The 14,836-nt window shown below is 49.1% G+C and overlaps 6 protein-coding genes across 8 annotated transcripts; 4 read left to right on the top strand and 2 right to left on the bottom strand.

Moving 5' to 3' along the window:
- Positions 1-70: 70 nt before the first annotated feature.
- Positions 71-1,295, top strand: Torsin (torsin family member). Its single transcript, XM_001355137.4, has 2 exons — positions 71-326; positions 386-1,295. The coding sequence occupies exons 1-2, from the start codon at positions 122-124 to the stop codon at positions 1,198-1,200; spliced, it is 1,020 nt and encodes a 339-aa protein (XP_001355173.3). The 5' UTR covers positions 71-121; the 3' UTR covers positions 1,201-1,295.
- Positions 1,216-2,356, bottom strand: mRpL30 (mitochondrial ribosomal protein L30). Of its 2 annotated transcripts, XM_001355138.4 has the most exons (3): positions 2,193-2,356; positions 1,770-2,068; positions 1,216-1,702 (listed from the first exon to the last, which is right to left on the bottom strand). In XM_001355138.4, the coding sequence occupies exons 2-3, from the start codon at positions 1,895-1,897 to the stop codon at positions 1,288-1,290; spliced, it is 543 nt and encodes a 180-aa protein (XP_001355174.1). In that variant the 5' UTR covers positions 1,898-2,068; positions 2,193-2,356; the 3' UTR covers positions 1,216-1,287. The 2 variants fall into 2 exon arrangements, with proteins under 2 accessions (XP_001355174.1, XP_033238909.1); XM_033383018.1 differs by having other exon boundaries at positions 1,770-2,356.
- Positions 2,357-2,684: 328 nt separating this feature from the next.
- Positions 2,685-4,190, top strand: HLH4C (Helix loop helix protein 4C). Its single transcript, XM_001355139.4, has 2 exons — positions 2,685-2,813; positions 3,539-4,190. The coding sequence occupies exon 2, from the start codon at positions 3,573-3,575 to the stop codon at positions 4,077-4,079; it is 507 nt and encodes a 168-aa protein (XP_001355175.3). The 5' UTR covers positions 2,685-2,813; positions 3,539-3,572; the 3' UTR covers positions 4,080-4,190.
- A 351-nt stretch (positions 4,191-4,541) lies between these two features.
- On the top strand, positions 4,542-9,225 carry LOC6901800 (protein Flattop homolog). Of its 2 annotated transcripts, XM_002134432.3 has the most exons (4): positions 4,544-4,678; positions 8,363-8,499; positions 8,564-8,873; positions 8,958-9,225. In XM_002134432.3, the coding sequence occupies exons 1-4, from the start codon at positions 4,652-4,654 to the stop codon at positions 9,057-9,059; spliced, it is 576 nt and encodes a 191-aa protein (XP_002134468.1). In that variant the 5' UTR covers positions 4,544-4,651; the 3' UTR covers positions 9,060-9,225. The 2 variants fall into 2 exon arrangements, with proteins under 2 accessions (XP_033239990.1, XP_002134468.1); XM_033384099.1 differs by lacking the exon at positions 8,958-9,225 and having other exon boundaries at positions 4,542-4,678; positions 8,363-8,495; positions 8,564-8,661.
- Positions 9,226-9,869: 644 nt separating this feature from the next.
- LOC4815275 (uncharacterized) lies at positions 9,870-11,758 on the top strand. Its single transcript, XM_001355140.3, has one exon. It carries the CDS (start codon positions 9,870-9,872, stop codon positions 11,658-11,660), a length of 1,791 nt encoding a protein of 596 aa, XP_001355176.2. The 3' UTR covers positions 11,661-11,758.
- Positions 11,759-12,421: 663 nt separating this feature from the next.
- On the bottom strand, positions 12,422-14,729 carry pon (partner of numb). Its single transcript, XM_002134433.3, has 2 exons — positions 14,129-14,729; positions 12,422-14,061 (listed from the first exon to the last, which is right to left on the bottom strand). Exons 1-2 carry the CDS (start codon positions 14,573-14,575, stop codon positions 12,814-12,816), a joined length of 1,695 nt encoding a protein of 564 aa, XP_002134469.2. The 5' UTR covers positions 14,576-14,729; the 3' UTR covers positions 12,422-12,813.
- Positions 14,730-14,836: the final 107 nt, after the last annotated feature.

A 14,836-nucleotide genomic window follows, 5' to 3' on the forward strand; every position in this document is an offset into this window, starting at 1 on the left:
CGTCCGATCCTCAGAAATATACCGAAACATACCGCCTCAGCTCGTTTTGGGCCCCCAAAAATACCGAAAAGTATAAAAAATACCGTAAACGGTCCCCGGCTCCAGAGGCTCATTTTTCAACATGAATCGTAAAAATGTGGTTTCTTTTCTGCAATTTTGCTTTGGTGCCTTGATATTATGGGTACGGTGCTCCCACAGCATGGAGCCCATGTCAATTGGTGCCGCCATAGGGGCTGCCTCCGTCGGCATCTCATATTTCAAGGGCCAGACCTATTGTAGGTTGTATGAATGCTGCGACGACCGAAGCATTCCGGCCAATGTACAAGGTAAACTTGACTGAAATATATTTCTTACTTGTTACCAAACTCTCAGCTTACTATTGCAGCGCTGGAGAAGTCGCTGCAAGAAAAAGTGTACGGCCAGCATATTGCGGTCCCAAACATTATATCAGCACTGTCTGCACACTTCAGCTCCCGGGTCAAGTCGCGAAAGCCACTGGTGCTTAGCTTTCATGGCGGGCCGGGCACTGGTAAGAGCTTTGTGGCCGATCAGATAGCCCAAGCTCTTTACTTGCAGGGATCGAAAAGCGAATATGTGGCAAAGTTCCTGGGACGAGCGAACTTCGCACAAGCAGCGCATGTGGCCACCTACAAGGAACACATTGACCGAGAAGTACACAAACGTTTGACCAACTGTCCCCGCTCCCTGTTCATATTCGACGAAGTCGAAAAAATGCCTAGTGGCGTGTTCGACACGCTCAAAGCGCTTTTGGACTACAATGGCCTCGACGATGAAATCGACAACACACAAGCCATATTCATATTTCTGTCAAACAACGGTGGCACCCATATTGCCGAACATTTGGGCAACAGGATGAAGGGGGGAAAACTGCGCGAAGACACACGTCTGAGCGACTATGAGCCGCTGCTACAGAAAGTTGCCTACAGCATGGACGGAGGCCTGAAGAAAACCAGCCTGATTGAGTCATTTGTCATCGATCATTACATACCATTCCTGCCGCTCGAGAAGGCGCACGTTTTAAAGTGCCTGGAGGCGGAGTTCCAGCGGTGGAAAAAGACGCCCGATAGGAATATAATCAACGATATCCTATCCTCAATGACCTATGATCGCATTCATGCCCTGTTTGTCAGCTCCGGCTGTAAGACGCTCGACAAGAAGGTGGCCATGGCCATTAACTAGCTGTAGCGCGAAGCGTACATTCACGTCCATTTGATATTTTTATTTTTGCTAAAGTAATAAAGACGCCACAGACAGGCGTATTCTCTTTCACCAAGGATTGAGCCACTTCAGTCGAGAATCCTTCCTCAGCAGGTCCGTGTCAAGGCGCTTCGGTTGTTGGTCAAATGCCTCGCGAGCCTCCGTGCGCACTTCCACTTGGCCAATGTCCTTGGTGACCAGGCACTCACCATTATCCTTGAGTATCGTGTACTTGACATCCTGCGCCGTGGGCTCCCCATATGGAAACGTGACCGGTGTCACCTTAATTAAATGCTTGATCTTCCACAGACGGGCATTGTTCTCGGGTATGTTCTTGACTACCGTGTAGTCGCTTTGTTTGCCATCCAAGCCCAGGTCTTTGAGGATGCGCTTCTCCCAGAAAGGATTCCCCTTCATCGGCTTGATGCGCTGCACGCGAAACAGTTTAGCGGGCTCTATAGGCGGATCCTGATGGTCAGAAGTTCTACGGCAAATCAAATATCAATCAGATGGGGCTCACTCATAATGGTCTGCTGTTGGTTGCCGCTTACCTGGGGTAGTATATAATACCCTCGTATTTCTTGCCATCCTTGTAAAGATACTTCTTGTTGTGCTTTCCATAGCTGCGGGCCAGCGTTGTGCCAACCTGGAGAGGTCTCAGAAGTCGTCCCAGGTTCATTTTGTCGAATGGTTTTCAATTATAAATACAGCGGGGGCAACCTCAGGTGTTATGACATAGTATATATCGATATATACATTTCGTGTGTTGAAAATATTGGTATGCAAATTTTTGTGGGATATATCATCAACGGAAATACCTTCTCTGAATTTCCAGCAAATAGACCTTTTTCTGTGGTTTCACGTCAGATTTATCCACGAATTTTAATTATTTCAACAAAAATTAACCGATAAATTTGTGCGATAAGCTGATGTTATTGGACTTGTTTTTAAATTAATTGTATTAGCAATTTTACCTCTTTTAATTCTAGTAATAATCGAAGAGGACTGCAAATGTATATTATGAAATTAAATGTGTTCCACAAATATGATGTTAACGCATTTTAAACTTAGGTCGCACTGTTGCACCATTACACACACTTTTTTCACTGTGTAAAGCATTCACTAAAAAACTTCGAACGCTATCGATAATGACGAGCCACTATCGATTGTGTCTCGATAGTGCCATCGATAGTTCTCCCCCTCTAATCTGTATGTGCATACCGTTCGCATTGTGCTGTTGGGCGCACAATTTGCCGCGCACTTAAATTTGAAAGTTTCAATCCAAACAGCATCCCGGTGGTTACTTCTCCCATCAAGGGGCGGGTATCTTGCATAACCACCGCCATTTTGTTATCCACGGCGACTCTACAATTGGCGTTTCCCTGCCCGGGGTGCATATTTGCTATTGGCTGCTGGTTGCCGAGGGTTGTTTTGATTTTTTTTTGGTATAAAGGATGCTGCGCTGTCCGCACCGTGCGTCAGTTCGACATTCAGGCTTTAAGCGAGCAGCCAAACTTGTAAGCTCTTCTCCGGAATCGACTTGAACCGTAGATATACCGAAGAATTGTGCGGATATTCTGCTCTTTTCGAATATTGTAAGTTAAAGTTTATTAAGTGCTTAACGATCTTATCGCGAAAGAATCAAAAGATATCCGTAAAATGTTTTTTTTTTTTTTGAATAACCATATCCGATTGTGCTTATATCAGCTTAGAAAATCAATTCTGGGATCATCTAATCCAGTTAAAACCACAGCTGTAACTCCATAATGGGACTATTTCGAACCGGAAAAACCCTTAACTTGGCGCAAATTTGTGCGACTTTTCAGAAAAACCCATTAAATAAATATGTAATATCAAATCATACGTTAACCGCAGAAGGGCTCCCCGTTAGCCAGTTACCCAGCCCGGGGTTCGGGGTTCAGGGGTTCAGGGGCGGTCCCGCGGGCAAATAAACGTGCCGATTGTTCTGCTATTTGTGTAGGTGTGAAAATATGTTGCGAATAAACAATAAACAATAAATACAATAAGTACAATAAAAATAAATGAGAATAATTCGAAAAGCAAACAGGACATGTACAGAAAGGGGTGTGCGCCCCAGGACAACGACATGGGCGGGGCAGGGCGGTGCGGCTCGGTTCGGTTCGGGTCACGGCCACGGCCACGGCACACGCACCCTTTGACACAAACGCACACAAATGAACCATAAATAATGCAAGTGGCAGCACCAGACTCTCTGTGATTTGCGCAGTAGGGGGCGGGGGGAGACCGCTTCACCCACCGAATACTTATGATCTCCGTCTTTGTCATCTTATTCCTGCAGCAACTGGCAGCAGGAGCCACACACACACCAAAGAATGGTCTACGACATGACGCATATGGCAGAGGGACCGCCGCAGAGCATCTCCCTGAGTCGCTACTATATGCAGGAGGATGACGAGATGTTGGCCCCCGCCAACAATGGCGGCCTGTTGAACGAGGACTATGCGGCCAGCACCACGCTGGACATTGAGAAGCGCTTCCAGGCGCGCATGGCCTGTGAGACGGCCGCCCAGCCGGCACCGCCGCCGCCACCGACACCAGCGCCACGTCGCCGGACCACACCGATTGCCCACCTCGATCCCACAGAGCTGGTGGGATTGTCACGCGAGGAGCGACGTCGCCGGCGACGGGCCACACTCAAGTACCGCACGGCGCATGCCACACGGGAGCGTATCCGCGTGGAGGCCTTCAATGTGTCCTTCGCTGAGCTGAGGAAGCTGCTGCCCACTCTGCCGCCCGACAAGAAGCTCTCCAAGATCGAGATCCTCAAGCTGGCCATCTGCTACATTGCGTACTTGAATCACGTCCTGGAGACCCCCTGAGATAGTGGTAGCGCCTCTAGCTTCAACACCAGCTGCAGCTTCAGTGAGGCCATGTTCTTTGCTCCACCATAGGACGCAAATCGAATCGAATCGAGCCCCCCCCCCCCCATCTCCCCCCATCTCCTGCATTCATAATCCACAAGAGTATCTCTATTCTAGAAATAATCGCAAAAAAAACATCATTTTTTTGACTAGCTTCTAAGTCGTGATATTTGTTTATCCCAGTCAAGCATTAAAGTTATAAATATAAATATAGTATAGTATACCGAAAAAGGAGCTCTTTCATTCCTTGCGCGCCCCAATTTGCGCTCATTCCATTTGGTTGGGGCACAGCTGCCGTGGCAAAGTTTTCCATTTGCTTTACCGTTTTCCGTTGAAGTGCCAGATGCGACCTGATGCCAGCACTCCACACTCCCCCACTCCACGCTCTAGGCGTGTCCTTTGGAAGCCACGCCCCATAGCTGGCGCCAAAAGGAAAACAGGGTCACCCTTTACAGAATTGTCAATATGTTGTTGGTATTTTTTTAATTCCAATTTTAAAATTCCAAAATCAAATCGTTTCCAGCCTGACAATGGCCTTTCATTTCAGTGCTAATCAGGTGAGTGGGCTCCATCAGATTGAGCACCCTGTATGGCGATGCTGTTATCCTTGCTGTTACTGAAAGAGAGAGGGACAGACAGCTAGCGAGAGCTGGTCCACTACTGTCACATTTCTCCAGGCAGCGGCCTAATTTACAGCCCAAGTGCCATGTCAGCGGGAGGGCGTGGCAACCGGTTGCCATAATAATAGTCGTAATAATAATTCTGCCAGCGAAAGGTAACAAAATCAATGGCGTGGGCTTTGCACGCTCCCTCTTTCTCTCTCTCTCTCTCTCTCTCTCTCTCTCTGTCTCGCTATGCGTCTCACTGACCAGAAGAGAGCGCGAGTCGCCATTTGGCAGACATTCCGTTAGTCTGCCACCCGCGCACTCCATGTCTCTCTCTCTCTCTCTCTCTGTCTGCATCTCTTTGAGTGCCATTTGTAGACGGTGTGGGAGGAGAGGAGTGGGTTAGGTGCCAGCCATATATACCAGCCAGGCGACAAATTAGTCAAAAATCAAACTTTTATCTCGTTATTCATTCATCAAACGAAACGGGAAGGAATTTTACTTGTTGGTAAATTTAATATTATAGACATATGTATGTATGTACCTTTAGAGAGCTAATACTGTGCTCTCTAAAGGTACATATGTATGTACATATGTCTATTAGAAATTAGACATTATACGGATAGATTAATATTATGTCCAATAAATATTATTTAGTTGAAGTTTCAGTGAATTTTGCAATCATAGAACTGTACTTTTGAAAACAGTTCTTAATGAATACAGTGGATTCCTGTGGGTTCTCCCACAATCCACGATTATTACGCTGTTTTAGACATCACAAAGGTATTTTCAGAGTTCTTTACAGGGGCCCTAGAGTCACAAAAACAGAACAGTCATATAAATATGTAATACGTACATTATTATGTATGTACATATGTTGTCTGTCTCAAGAAAATCAGTTAAAAAGTATCAAACTCGTTATCTCATGATAGATTTGACAAATTTGAAGGACATGACATCATACAGTAGTCATAAATATTCTAGACTAAGGCCATTAAAAGCTTAAATATTTCCAAAGCTATTCCTTAACCTACTGCTCAAAAAAATCCATTTATGAAATGAGTTCGAAAATTTATAGAGATTTCAAGAGGAAAGCTGCTTGAAGGAATTTTTTTTTAGAAAACCTTAAGAAGGGGATAGGAATTTTAATGAGAAATCTTTTAAGAGTGGTTTTTACAAGGAAATCTTGAATGATCAATTCTTATCATAGGAATCTTTATTGAGAAATCTTTACCTTCGTACGAGTACCTTTTCATGCGAATCCTTCCTTGGGTTCCCCTTTTCGCCACATTTTGTCGACTGTCTCTGCGGGCTTTTCATACTTGAGTGACGGTACGCATCCCGTAACTATTTACCGTTGCCATTTCCATATCCATTGTTATTCTCTTCGTTACCGTTCCCGTTCCCATTCCCATTCCCGCTACCGTGCTCGTTCCCGATGCCGTTCCAGATCCCAATTCCGATGTTTTCCCAAAGTTGCAAATAGCGACAGTTAAAGTTTATTTACTTGGTAACGGGATTGGTTACCAATCCGTTGTTTTTTGTTTTTGTTGTTTTTGGTTTGTTTTTGGATCCAGGCTCGGAGCGTCGCCCCCTGCCCCTGGGGCGCCTTATGTCAGTCAGTATTGCCACGCAACTGCAGTTATTTACAGTTATTTTGATATACTCGTATGTACATACCATCGTAACGGTTAAGCGCGAAAAGGTGAAGGAATTTTCGCTCTTCCTTGGTGTATTTTTATCTGGTGGATCCAGAGGTCCAGGCAACTCCAGAGAAATCTTGCAGCTCCCTCGGACACGCTTAATGACATTTCAATTGCGAAAAAGGCGCACAAATTGACAGCTGTTTGAGGCTCAAAGCAACTGAGGGCGGCAATTGATTGGACCCGTGGACTGGACCTGGTCCAGCAGCAATCCAACGGCAATCGGTAGCAGCATAGCGTGAAATTAGCTTAAGTGTTTGTCCTGCCACAGGAAGGAGTACGGGAGTACGGTGGGAGGTGGAGGCGTGTACACAAGTGAGTGGAGTGTTACAAGTGCTGACCACCCGCCCGCCCGCCTATCCATCCCGTGGACGAGTGCACGTGTGCTATGGTAGCTTTCTGACTATCTAATCCTCTCTCTCTGGCTCTGACACAAAAGACCATGTGATAAATTGCACCCCAGAGGGTTGCCATAAAAATCATCACCAAGGGGTGACGCGCACAGACAGAACAGAATACAACACAAGAGGAACGCCAGAGGAACAGAACAGTACAGTACAGTGTGAAGGAGATAGATGGTATGGGGTGGATAACCCAAGCATCCATTCAACTATCTATTTGCCTGCCCTTCTCCATGCCATGCCATCCATCTACCCATCCATACCATCGATGCCTCATTCTTTCATCTGGCTGGGTGTCCTGTAATCCTCATTGTAGTTGGTGTCGTTTAAACGCCTACAAAACTTTTGTTGCTAATTGAGTTTAAAATCAATTTGTATTTCACGCTTGGCAAGTGCATCCATTCCATTCCATTCCATGGTAACCATCCAGGGGATTCCTCACACCCACACCAACACTCTTCATGGCCTCTCTCTTGGCACATCCCTTGGCCTCTTTTGTGGCCCTTCATCGCATTCTTGTGTAATTGCCGTACAAATTTAATTACAGTTGCCGCATTGTGGCACACGTGGACACGTCCAAGACGCGTGCCCTACACCCCGCCAAACCCCACCCACAAACGCATCAATCAAGGTCTCAATCAAGTGTTGACAAGTTGCAGGGCCCTGGTATCGTATTACTGGCGGTTAAGGCATTTGCATTTGTTAATTGAAATCCGGAAGCGTGGGAAGAGCAGACTTCGAGGTAACACGATGGTGTCTTAAACCAGAAATCATCTGTAAATGGAGTAGTGATACAGTACCAGTTCCCATCCCAATTCTCAGAGGGTTTCCAGTGGAGCTTCTGCTCTATCAAGCTGCCGTAGAATCTTATCCCAAAGTCATTTCCTTAACCCAATTCTTGGGAGGACTCGGCAGGAGGATCTCCCATACCATCCCATACCATACCACATCTCATATCCATTTCTAGATTCAAAATCCCCGCCTTTTCCTCCGCCCTAACAGGTTCCTGTGGATTAAGTTCCTGCCTGTTTTCTGGCTTTCCAACCAGCTGCTGGCATCAGCTTAAAAACTTCTGATAAATGATTCCTCAAGCTTAAGACCAGGACTGAGGCAGGCTCATTTAAGGATCAGTTTGAAGTCTGTCCGTTTTTTAAGCCTCCCTCCGCCCCCCACCAGAGCAGACCTCTGGACTCGGCTCCTGTCTGCCTGACTTTCAAAAGGCAAACACAAACATTGGCATTAAGTGGAATTAGACCAAATGCCTTTTTACACATGTTCCAGCAACAGAGATTACGCCGTGTAATTGCCCGCCCATTCCGACCATTCCGCCAGGGGGGGGTTGTTCTACCTCCATGGGGGTTGGGCTGTGTTTTTTATTATTTTGTATATGTGTGTAAGTATCAATTGGTTTGCTTGCTCAGCGCCCATAAATAAGGGAATTACTTGCATCCGACGATAGACGGTGGAGGGTAGAGGGTTTTCGTAACAGGTGTTGATCGAGTCCCCGTCCTCGTCCTTCCTCTCCCATACAGTTCGAGGACCGCTTCCAGGCGCCAGGACTCTGCAATTGGGAGTATCCACGCTTTGCACCGCCACGACCCAGGGTATTATTGAAGAAAGCCACGCCCATAGTAGCCAATAACGGTCACCTGCTGCCCACGGCCCGTAGGTGAGTCGAACGGACACAGAGGACACCCGATGCCTCATGACACACATTGTACTTTCCTCCCCAGGGACGGAAACTCCTTTGGACGCTTCCGTGGGACATACGAGCTACCGCTGAAGATCACCCGCAGCTTTTGCTGCCACTACGATGCCTGTCTGAGCGGACGCTACAAGTTTCGTGACTTTCCGCGAGATCTGTGCAACTGCCAGCTGCAGAACCGCCGGGCCTTGGCCTGCGACAAACGGATGACACTGGGCGTTGTCGGGGATCCGTATTGGGCGCGACCCAAGTGCCAGCCCAAGTGCGAGGGCATCCAGAACATCAAGGATCTCCATCAGCGGAGTATCAGCTGCAAGCGGGCCAGTTGTAAAGTCAAGGTGAGTCCTTACGCTCTATGCATATCTCCATCCTGCCATGGCAACTGCATCCTGCATCCTGCATCCTGCACCTCTGCACTTTAGATCTGCAGAACGATTAACATGCCGGACAAGTCTCGAATAACCTGCGTCAAGGTGGACAGACACCGCAAGCGGCCCATCACTGCTTTCTCCGTGAATCATTAATCCAGCTAGGTGCCCAAAGGGGAAGCGGAGACCGAAACCCAGAAACAGATACAGAAGAAAAAGACGCAGATCCATAAACCAGGCAAATTCCACTCACTCTGAGTCATCAATTCCACGCACAATATGTACTTTCAATAACCAATAAATTCAGGCATCTATTGAAGCACTTGCACTACTCTTTTGCTGAAGGATCTGCAAGATCATCCTCATATGCATCATCCTCATCCGCATACTGCTCTTCATCTGAAGACTGCAGGATGGCATTTTCATACTCCTTCCTTATGGGATCTTCCCCCTGCCTCTAGATCCTCCTTCTGGCTTCTCGCATTACCTTCATACAAATCTATCTAAAATGGAACCCCATATCGTGTAAAACTCTAATGTTTCTAGGAAACTTAAACCTAAAAATTACACTCTAATTCTCTTCGTTAGACTTCGTTGGCTCTTCCATTGTCCCCGTTTATAAGACAGATATATGCCGTACCATATTCATTAAAGCATCTAAGCCTCATCTTAAACAGAGCCAAGTGAATTTTGTATTCCAAAAGAGAAGCTTACATTGCCATCCATCTAAAGTAGCTGTTCCCATAAGGATTCCGATCAAAATGCAGGCCCATTTTCCTGTGAGCCTTTACCGGGTATTCCCAATCTAATCGACCTTTCCCCGCACTTGTATCCATGCTTATCATCCAATCATAACCATTGTATATATCTCATCTGCATCTGCATCTCCATCTTCATCTCTGCATCTCGTTTGAATACACAAAAAGTGAACCAGAAACCCCCACTCAACCCCAACCCACCCCAACCATGTCGCAAGCAGCCGGATTGCCGGATCTGTCCTATACGCCCGGAGATCTAACCGAGCCGGAGTACCGTCTGCCCTCGCACCAGCTGCTGCTCGACCAGAAGCGGGCCTCCTTCGCAAGGGACAACAATGAGCCACTGAGTCGTCTCTATCTGGACAGGGAGGAGACGCAACCGATCAAGTACCGGGATCGGGTGACCTCCGCAACGGGGCGACAGTTTCCTGCGCTGGCAGCGGCACAGTCCCGCTACACGGACAATCTCGAACGGAGCAGCGACCTGAACGGAGGATTTGACACGGGATTCGATTCTGATTTCGTGCCGGGAAAGGATCTGATCTCATTGCCAGTGGCCCAGACCCAGAGGCATACATACGATACCGATCCGGACCTGATCAGAAAGATGCCGCTACACTCGATCACCGAGAAGCCCAACGAGCGCTGCCCATCGCCGGTGGTGCCGGCCTATGCGAACTTCGAGCTGGCGAAGCGCATGCACCAGGACAACCTCGACCACCAGCCACTGCCCGACTGTGTGGCGGATCTGGCGTTCCGCAAGGCTCAGATCTCCGGCGGACATGCCGGACTCTCGCTGGAGATCGATCCCATTGCCACGGGCGTGGGCGTTAAGACGCACAATGCCGGTCCGACGCACTGCACCAAGATGAAGGTGTTCCGTCCGAAAACGGGCGGTGGTGTGGTGCCCAAGGCCTTTGGCGGGGACACATTCCGTGGCGTGGGCTCCGCTCCGGCCAAGAAAATGGGACCCATGGATCTGGCCATCTGCTGGGACTTCAAGCCGGCCAATGCCACGGACGAGCCGCGTCTGGCCCGGCACATCGATGGCTCCAACGACTCGGCGGGCCCGGCGGTGTTTACCTGCGTGCGGACGCCGCGGGAGGACAATGCCGCCGATCTGGGACGCTCCGCCGGAGTCTTCACCAACACTTTGGGCGAGGCTGACTTCTTCGACAAGGATATACTGCGCCGAAAGACGGACTTTGGTGGCAGGGCTATCGATCGCGAGGATCCCTGCGCTTGCGACTACTCCCCTCCCCCGAGGGATCGGGCACGCAGCGTCTCCCGGGACTCAAGTGCCGCCTCCCACTGTCGCCGCGGCCCCGGTGCCGGCGTCAGTTTCTGCAACCTGGCGGAACTCTCCAGCGGCAGTGGCGGCGGCGGCGGAGGAGGCACCCGTGGGGGCATGCCCCCCAATCGCCTGGCCAAGCAGTACCAGTCGTCGCCCCTGCTGGGCGACAAGGCGTACCAGGCGCTGCGCGAGAAGTATCTGGGCCCCGAGTCCAGCTGCGAGGGCAATGGCCCGGGGGGCGTGCACATGGAGCATGGCTGCCGCCCGGCCGGACCCTCCTGCAAGCGGGACACGGTCCTCCGACGACCCGCCCGTCGACTCTGCCACAAGGTTGGCCCTGCCCCGGCCCCGCGCTGCTGTCCGCCCGCCTTTGGGCATGGGCATGGTCATGGACATGGTCACTGTCTCACCAGCAAGGCCGCCTTCCGGGCGGGCGTGGCCAAGCACAATGCCTCCGGCGATTTCATGGGCATGGACACGGGCTGCTCTGGGGGCGGGCGGGTGCTGGTGGTGCCACGACCCCGTCAACCGTACGCCAAGAAAAACTACGACATCGACACACTGGTGCCGCCGTTCCGCAGTCAGGGCGGTGGCGCCGGCCAGGGTGGCTATCCGGAGCATTGGCGCCTGGCCAGCGTCTACCAGCATGCCTTCAAGCCGCTGGAACAGCGCCGTCGTCCACTCCTCCAAACCGTCTACAAGTAAATCAAGGAAACACCGAATCCCCCGGAATATGGAATATACTTTTAATATGAGCGTAGCCTCTCAATGATCGTAAATATCTTTAGATTTGTAGAGGGATCCGATCCGCTGAGTATTCACTAATTGAAGGACTTGGAAAAGTTATGTTTATCTTGGATGTAGTTTTTCTTTACTTCCTTGAATCCCCCTTTCCGATAGGTACTCTGTACATACAATCTCCTCCTCCTTTAAATACCTTCTTACTGTCGAATCCTAAAGCATCCTAAAACTCCAGACCCTGCCCGATCTCTACCAACAGATACTTACTATCTCTTTTAGGTATCATTTTGGTTGTTCTTCTCTTTATAATAGCCTTCACTAAGTTTATAGTAATGTTTCCCTAAATATAAGAATATAATGTAGTAGTTTAGTAGCTGGCAAAACTCAGACGAAAGTATTCCCAGATGAATGTGGTCCTATTTCAAAGGCTTACTATTTTGCAAATGGATAAACATGGGGACCATTCGTAGAAATCTCCCTCTGATGATTTGTGTGTGCTTCGGAGAGTTTGAAAGTAAATCCCTAAATAGTATTCAGAAGAATGTGGCAGAAGATTTTCCATCCAACAACCGAGAGGCACTGCCGCATGCCAGGCCAATTCTTTTTTTTTGTCCATTTTTCGATAGAGTATGTTAGAACAATCACAGTTTGCAAATAGCATGAGGTTTATGTAAAAAAACAAATGTTATACATATATAAAAGTTTCATAAAAATACAAATACAAATACAATACAGTAAACATATATAAATAAACGTGCAATAAAACCTTAAAAGTACATTCAAAGAGAAACATGAAGCATGAAGAGTGCATAAATGTGTGGGGGCAAAAACCAAACGAGGGGCGCTGCTGCATAACCAAAACATTTCCCTCAAAAAAAAAACCTCTTAAACTCGAAATCTTCGAACAGAAGCCGAAGCGTAGAAAACTCCAGCCAAGAACTACAGATCCGATCCTCTTTTATCTTTGGTATCCATCCTGGATGGATTTTTGTTCTGAAATGGGTGCATCTTTTGTATGACGTTCTTTGGGTGCAATTAGAAATTCAATGGTCTTAAGGGCTAATAAATTAAATTGATTGGGTGATTGGTTGGGTTGATGTTGATGTTGACCTCCTCCTCACTTGGCCGTGGCATAGGCATCGTGACTCTTGTGGAAGACATGCCGCAGCACATCCCGTGTCGAACGACGAATGCTATTTCGCAGCGTGTGCTTTTTTTCGTTCGTCAGCTGCTCGATGGTCATGTACTCCGTTTGTGGTATGCTCGACCTGAGCTTCATTGTCCGCTCGCTGCTGTCCACAATGGAGATATCCGCTGGATGTAGCTCCTCCTGCAGCGGCTCCTTCTGTGGCCGCCGTCGCAGGCTGTGACGAATAGTGTGCATGATGTTGTTGTGCGGTTTCTCCGGGGAAGTGCTCGTGCTCGTAGCGCTGCTACTCTCCATGGGATGCATGAGGCGGCGTATCGATTTGCGTATCATATTCTTCATTCCATGGCTGGATGGTGGCTTGTCCAGGGATTTACCGGACTTGCTGGATCCAATCGACTGGAGGGACTCCTTGCTGGCGGCCTTAAGCTGCGCTGCCGGACGATAGGCGCGCACAAATCGGGCAGGTGCCTTGAAGTCCTCCTCGTCTGATTCTGAGGCATAGGCTACATCGCCTTCAACTGCATCTGGCTCGGGGTCCTTCTCTTTCTCCTCCTGCTGCTGCAGCTCCTGCTCCTCTTCTTGTTCCTCCTGAAGCTGCTCCTCTTTCTTGTCCTCTAGTTGCTCTCCCACTGGTGAGGATTCCATCTCTGGCAGTTCGCTAATCTCCGTGAGAGTGCGCCTTCTGGTGCATATAAGATGGCGCTCCACTTCGACACCCTCCTGGCGTTCCTGCACCAACTGCGTCAAGGTCTCCTGCGTCTCCTCCGACTCCACCAGGAGGCCCTTCTTGCGCAGCTTTGCCTCGTTGATGCTGTTCTCCAGCTCCAGTTGGTAGCGATCCAGCTCCTTGCCAATATCCATGGTGGATGACTCCTCGCTAATGGCACCCAGCGAGCGCTTTGGCCCCGGCACTGGCGAAAAGACAAGCTTCTCCGCGAGCAGCTTGCTGGGCGTTAATTGGGCCAGGGACATGCCATGAAAGTCGATGCGACAGCCCACAGTGGGCACAAACGGCAGACCGATCTTCAGGCTAGTGGGCAGCGGGTCCTCGGCCAAGGCGGCATTGGCCACGCCTGCGGGATTGCTGGCCAAAGCGGAGATTTCGCTCTGGCGATGGATCTCGAAGGGATTGCGCGAGGCGGGCGCATCGCTGCCACGGACGTTGAGGGCGGCATTGACGAAGCCCTTGTTGGGCGTGGCAACGCAACGGATCACCTGTAGAGGAGGTGGAGAAAGTGTGAGTGGATTGGAGATATGGGAAGGATGTAGAAGGGCGACCTACCTCATACGGATTGAATGGCTTTTCGGGCAGTTCCAGATTCAGGCCAGGATTCTCAAAGCACGCAATTTCTCGTTTCTTTTTCTTGCAGGGATGCCGCACCACCTCGAAGGGATTGGTGGATGGTTGCTGCTGCTCCTTCTGCTGCTGCTGATGCTGCTGCTGTGCCAAATCCGCTATGGACTTAAACTCCAAACAAGGAAACGGATTGCTGTTCTCTTTGGCCAAACGACGGCGTCCAATCAGCTTCTTGGGCGTCGAACTGAAGGCAGCGTTGGTGAAGCATGACTCTGTGACGGCGGCAGCTGCTTCCTGCTGCACCTTGGCGTCACTGGTTAAGGGTTGCTGCTGCTGTGGCTGGGGAAGGGGCACGCAGCCGCCTGTTTCCCTTTTACGCTTGCGCGGCGTCTCAGTAAATGCCAAAGCACTAATGCTCTTGGTTTCCAGCATGCTTCTGGTTTATTTCGATTTAGTTAGTTGTATTATTATTTAAACACTGACACTGACATTAAACAATGTCAACCCAAGGACCAAATGTGTCGAATTTTCCTGTTGTTTCACGCCTTTAGATATACATACCCGCGACTTTTGATTTTTCCTATCGATGCACAGGGTAGCTGCAAAACAATATCGATATTATCGTGAACAAACTTGTCGTTTTATTTTGAAAATAGCAATATCAGAGCCCCTACAATAGTGGTAAAAATAGCA

This window comes from Drosophila pseudoobscura, chromosome X (assembly GCF_009870125.1).
Source record: "Drosophila pseudoobscura strain MV-25-SWS-2005 chromosome X, UCI_Dpse_MV25, whole genome shotgun sequence".
NCBI lineage: Eukaryota > Metazoa > Arthropoda > Insecta > Diptera > Drosophilidae > Drosophila > Drosophila pseudoobscura.